The 5,853-nt window shown below is 65.8% G+C and overlaps 1 protein-coding gene across 1 annotated transcript in view; it reads left to right on the top strand.

Annotated features, from left to right (window-relative positions):
* The window catches only part of DTX1 (deltex E3 ubiquitin ligase 1), an 11,884-nt gene extending 6,034 nt beyond the window's left edge, over window positions 1-5,850 (top strand). The window contains exons 2-10 of the mRNA XM_035898375.1: window positions 562-1,178; window positions 2,724-2,800; window positions 3,882-3,943; window positions 4,050-4,211; window positions 4,471-4,532; window positions 4,701-4,859; window positions 4,968-5,129; window positions 5,224-5,313; window positions 5,626-5,850. Coding sequence (XP_035754268.1) covers window positions 562-1,178; window positions 2,724-2,800; window positions 3,882-3,943; window positions 4,050-4,211; window positions 4,471-4,532; window positions 4,701-4,859; window positions 4,968-5,129; window positions 5,224-5,313; window positions 5,626-5,850 — 1,616 coding nt within the window. The remainder of the gene's footprint in view (window positions 1-561; window positions 1,179-2,723; window positions 2,801-3,881; window positions 3,944-4,049; window positions 4,212-4,470; window positions 4,533-4,700; window positions 4,860-4,967; window positions 5,130-5,223; window positions 5,314-5,625) is intronic.
* The last annotated feature ends 3 nt before the right edge of the window (window positions 5,851-5,853 follow it).

Here is a 5,853-nt window from a genome sequence, read left to right as displayed (position 1 = left end):
GGTGACTGCCAGCACCGGCCGGAGCTGCTGCTGCTGTCAGGAAACCTCTCCTGACCGGGAAATGCTCCCCCCATCCCAGGGATGGTGGGGAGACCCTGGCCAGGGAAGGTGGAGATGGGCTTGGACCAGAGGGATGGAAAAAGGCACTGGGGGCCAAGCAGCATCGAGGTGGCCAGGGCCGTGATCCCAATCGCCGGCAACCCGGCCGGCAGCCAAGCCCACACCGCTAATGGAGGGTTGTTGAGCCTGACGAGTCCCCGGGGAGGCATGGCCCTGCAGACACGCGGATCGATCCATCCCACACCGTGGCTGCCGCTGCTTGGTGGAGGGGGGGCTGGTGCTGCCTGCTGGGGTGCGGTGCCCATTGCCCTTCCTGCGCCCTGGGGTGCTTTGCGGAGGGCGAGAGTGGCTGCTTGCACCCCAAAATGCCTCCGCATCCCTGTCCCTGCAGGGTGCTGGACTGGGAACCGGACGCACACATGAGTGTGCAGGCACAGCTCCCTCCACCAGCACACCGGGGTGCTGGAACCCTGTGGGCGCTAATTCCCCCTGTCTCCCCAGGGACCATGCGCCCCGTCCGAAGGAACTTCTACGACCCATCCTCGGCCCCAGGGAAGGGCATCGTGTGGGAATGGGAGAACGACAACAGCTCCTGGACCCCCTATGACATGGACATCTGCATCACCATCCAGAACGCCTACGAGAAGCAGCACCCCTGGCTGGACCTCTCCTCCCTGGGCTTCTGCTACCTCATCTACTTCAGCAGCATGTCCCAAATGAACCGGCAAACCCAACGCAAGCGCCGGCTCCGGCGTCGCATGGACCTGGCGTATCCCCTCACCATGGGTTCCATTCCCAAGTCGCAGTCGTGGCCGGTGGGCGCCAGCACGGGGACACCCTGCTCCTGCCCACAGTGCCTGCTGGTCAACAGCCCCCGCGCCGCCTCCAACGCCATCCTGGCTTCCCAACGCCGCAAGCTCTACCCGGGTGCTGTCCGCCAGAGCAGCACCTTCGCTGGGGCGGCCCTGTGGCCAGCGGGGACAGGGACAGGGACGGCGGCAGTGGCGGGTGGCACGACCAAGGGCGAGGGGCTGCGGGGGACTGGAGGGGCGTTTGCCCCTAGCAGGGCGGCGGGACGCGGTGTCCCGCGGCCCCCGGGGCTCGCGGGCTGGGACTTTGTGAGCGGGGGTGCTGCTCCGCGTCCCCCTGGCTTCTCTCCCGGTGTCACTTATAGAACGGTCTTGGGTGCCCCGGCAAGGGGAGCGTGGGGCTCCGGGGGGCTGGTCTGTGCGAAACGGTCCTGGGCGCGCCTCGGCTGACCTGTCAGATGGGAGGTTACGAGTTTGCTTGTCAAAAAGGGTGATTCGGAGTGCAAACGTGGAAAGCTTGGGTTGGCTTGTTGTCTGCTCAGGTGGACGAGTTTCTTGACCTGTGTATTTTTAACTCGGCTTTTTAAGGGGGGGACATGGCAGTCTTCCGTGAAAATCAAATCCGCAACTTTGCACCATGGCAGAGTCGGGGGCGGGGGGGGGGGGGGGGGAAGGGGAGATGGAGGTGCCTTGTCCCCTGCTGTCACCTTGCACAAGCAGCCCCAGCCCTTCCCGCACGGTGTCACCCCCAGGCTCCCCGCCCTGGGGACGTAGTTGCAGGAGGGACAGCCCCAGCTGCTGGCCCATCCCGGGTGGTCCCTTGGACCCCTGGCCCTGCCGAGGGGCTGCTGTCATTTGTGCAGTGTGCTGTGCCACGCCGTGCCCTGCCATGCCATGTCGTGCCATGCTGTGCCACGCTGTGCCGTGCCATGCTGTGCCATGCCACGCTGTGCCACGCCATGCCATGCCATGCCATACCATGCCGTGCCATGCTGTGCCATGCCACGCTGTGCCACGCCGTGCCATGCCATGCCACGCCATGCCGTGCCATGCCATGCTGTGCCATGCCATGCTGTGCCACGCCATACTGTGTCGTGCCATGCCATGTCATGCCACACCAGCTGGAGGAGATGGAGTGCCCGGTCCCAGGGGATTTGTGTCCCTGCTGTCCAGCATGGGGTGTGTGACCCTGGCTTGTGGCCTGGTGCCACCAGGCAGGTCTCTGGGGGGCACATGGTTGTGGGGACCACAGCCCCGGTGTCCCTTACATGGATGGGAATAACTTGACAAGAGCATCCGGGTGGATGAGCGGATCCCCAGTGGGGTGTCCCGGTGGGTGACCCTGTCCTGGCACCCAAGACCCCATGGCCATGCCCCTCGGTGGGTTGGCTTGGCATCCCCTCGGGGCTCTCGGCACCAGGCTGTCACCAGCCAAGGGGCAGGAAGGAGTGGCCATGGCCCCAAGCCCGACCTGGCAATGGCACAGCTGGCAGCTTGCTGGCGTGGGAAAGCCCCGGTGCCACTCGCTCGGGTGGGAACTGGTCTGGATTTGGCCCCGGTGTATTTGCTCAGAACCCCCCCAGAGGGGAGCCAGCGCCCTGGGCTGCAGCGGAGCCGTCCCAGGGGACAAGAGGAGAGCCTGTCCCATCCCTCCCAGCTCCCTGCCATGGAGGGCAGGATCCGGTCCTGGGCTGGGGGGCACAGGGAGAGGCAGAGGGGCCCCAGCTGGGGCTGGGAGGTGGGGGCCGGGGGCGGGCAGGCAGGTTCACTGAGCCCCGGGCAGGTCCTGGCGTGTTTCCTTCCCCTGCTGACGTGCTGCTTTCGCTTCCGCATGCTGGGTGCTGGGCCAAGCAGGCCCTGTCCTGGTCCCCATCACTGTCCCCGTCCCCCTACCAGCACGCAGGCCCCATCCCACACATCCCCATGGACAGGTAGGAGGGGGGCCAGGAGGCCCTTGGGGGGGGCTGGTCTGGGACCTCCACCACTGCCCCTGCCTTGGCGTGGGTAAGGGCAGCTTTGGGAGCAGGAGGGAAAACACCTGCAAGCCCTGGCTCATGTGGGGCTGGGCGTTGCCAAACTCATCACCGCGATGGTTGGGTGCATGGGGGGGCTTTTGGGATCGGGGAAGGGGGTGACACCGCTGGCGGGGGCTGGTGAGGAGAACACTCGGGCACCGTGCAGGTCTCTCCTGCTGAGCTTTCTTGCTTGTCCTCCAGCCCAGTGCGTGCCCCATTCCTTCCATCCGTCCATCTACTTGCCCAGCCACACATCTGTCTGGCCATCCATCTGTCCATCCCTCCCTCCCTCTCTCCACCTATCCATCTGTCCATCCGTCCCTCTGTCCACCCCCACATCCATACCTGCACGCACCTGCACATGAGCCCCCAGCTCCCACCCCAGAGCTGCTTGCATATGCATCTGCCTGCGCTCCCAGCTGCACACCCAGCCTTGCATGCGCGGGTGCCCACCCAGCCATGGGTGCCCACCCAGCCAAGGGTGCACACACGGCTGCACACACGGCCACGGATGAACATGTGGGTCCGCACCCATCCATGGGTGGTGCACACGTGGGTGCACAGGCACATGGGAGGTGCCCTGGGTCAGTGTGGGTGAGCAGGGGGGGAGGCACTGTGCCCCGGGGGTCCTGGTGCTGGCAGCCATGGAGGGGTGAGGGTCCTCTCCAGGCATGGGAGCTATGGCCAAGGTGATGGGTGAGGTGCCGAGGTGCGGGGATGGTCCCCATGGGGGTGTGGGACATCGGGCATCACCACTGGGATGTCCCAATGAGGCACCTGCCCCGGGTTGAGGAGGAGGTGATGTCCCCAGCACTACTGGGTCCCCAAGGATGGACACAGCACTGGGTGGATGGGACAGCATCCGCTCAGGGCTGGCATGGGGACACCCTGCCATGCATCCCATGGGGAGGACGCTGCCCTGGGGACATGCTGTATGCAGGGGGGGGGACAGTGCCAGCCTGCCAGCCCAGCTGAGCCCCATCCCCTCTCCGTGCAGGGTGCCAGCCCTCCCAGTCAAGAACCTGAACGGCACTGGCCCTGTCCATCCCGCCCTTGCAGGTAAGGGGGGGGTCCTGCCACTGCTGAGTGACATTGTGGGGCAGGTGGGGGGAGGGATGGATGGGCGTTGGGTGGATGGACAGACAGCACCTCTCCCCTGGCGCAGGGATGACGGGCATCCTCATGTGCGCCGCTGGGCTGCCCGTCTGCCTGACCCGCGCCCCCAAGCCCATCCTGCACCCGCCACCTGTCAGCAAGAGTGACATCAAACCCGTGCCCGGGGTCAATGGCATCTGCAGGAAAACCAAGAAGAAGCATCTCAAAAAGAGTAAGGAGCTGCTGGTGTCCCTGTGTGCCCTCGGCCATGCCAGCCCCTGCCAGAGGGGAAACTGAGGCATGGGCGGTGCTGCTGCCTGCGGGGCTGGGCCCCCCAAGGGGTTTTCCTGAGGGTTTTGGGGTGATGCCCATGGGTCCTCCGTGCCACATGCTGGCACCCCATCCTCCTGGTGTTGTCCCCGTCCCGGTGGCAGGGTGTTGGGGGCACCATGGGCAGGCTCTGATGCCATCCCCCCTTCTGCCTGTGGCAGGCAAGACCCCCGAGGACGTGGTGCGCCGCTACATCCAGAAGGTGAAGAACCCCCCGGATGAGGTGAGTGGGCATCCCTGGGTGAGCCCGTGGGCTGCTGGAGGCTTGCGGGGCTTGGGCATGGGGCTTGGTGTGGGCAGGGGATGGGCAGCCCCCTGTGGTGGGCAGAGAGCTGGGGGTGACCCCCCCATCCCACCCGGGTGCTGGTGCCCATCAACTTGTGCCCAGCAGGATTGCACCATCTGCATGGAGCGGCTGGTCACCTCCTCTGGCTACGAGGGCGTCCTCAGCCACAGGGGCATCAAGCCAGAGCTGGTGGGCAAGCTGGGCAAGTGTGGGCATATGTACCACCTCCTCTGCCTCCTGGCCATGTACAACAACGGCAACAAGGTGAGCCGGGACCCCCCTGGGGGAACCTCCCCACTGCGGTCACCCATCCCTGTGGTGGGTGCTGCAGGGCGGGTGTCGTCCCTGATGCCCGGCTGGGTGCCCACGCAGGACGGCAGCCTGCAGTGCCCCACCTGTAAGGCCATTTACGGGGAGAAGACGGGCACGCAGCCACCCGGGAAGATGGAGTTTCACCTCATCCCCCACTCCCTCCCGGGTTACACCGACTCCAAAACCATCCGGATCGTCTACGACATCCCCACCGGCATCCAGGTGAGGTACCTGCACCTGCCACCCTGGGGACACCCCTCCCAGCTGGGTGCCCCCACCCTGTGCCACCTGCTCACCCTGCTGCCATCCCACCCAGGGCCCGGAGCACCCCAATCCCGGCAAGAAGTTTACGGCACGTGGCTTCCCGCGGCACTGCTACCTGCCCGACAACGAGAAGGGCAGGAAGGTGAGCGTCCCCGATGGCACTGGAGTGGGGTGGGGTAGGGTGGGATGGGATGGGATGGGATGGGGTGGGATGGGATGTGATGGGGTGGAGTGGGAAGAGAAGGGAAGGGAAGGGAAGGGATAGGAAGGGATAAGAAGGGATGGGAAGGATGCAGCAGTGCCAGGGTGGGGCTGGGATGTGCCACAGTGAAGGGTGGCACCATGTGGGCACTATGCCGGGGCTGAATCCTGCACCCTGGGGTGCTGGGGGCTGGGCCAGAGGAGGGCTTGGAGTGCTGGGTGGGCAAGCAACAGCTGTGCCCGCTTGCCGCAGGTGCTGAAGCTGCTGATCGTGGCCTGGGACCGGCGGCTCATCTTCACCATTGGCACCTCCAACACCACGGGGGAGTCGGACACAGTGGTGTGGAACGAGATCCACCACAAGACCGAGTTCGGCTCCAACCTGACGGGCCACGGCTACCCTGACCCCAACTACCTGGACAACGTCCTGGCCGAGCTGCTGGCCCAGGGTGTCTCCGAGGCCACCCTGAAGGACTGAGGC

Source organism: Egretta garzetta, unplaced genomic scaffold (assembly GCF_000687185.1).
Source record: "Egretta garzetta isolate BGI_Z169 unplaced genomic scaffold, ASM68718v1 scaffold7, whole genome shotgun sequence".
In the NCBI taxonomy this organism is placed as follows: Eukaryota; Metazoa; Chordata; class Aves; order Pelecaniformes; family Ardeidae; genus Egretta; species Egretta garzetta.
Note: the sequence above shows the minus strand (reverse complement) of the source record. Positions and strands in the feature narration are given on the sequence as shown.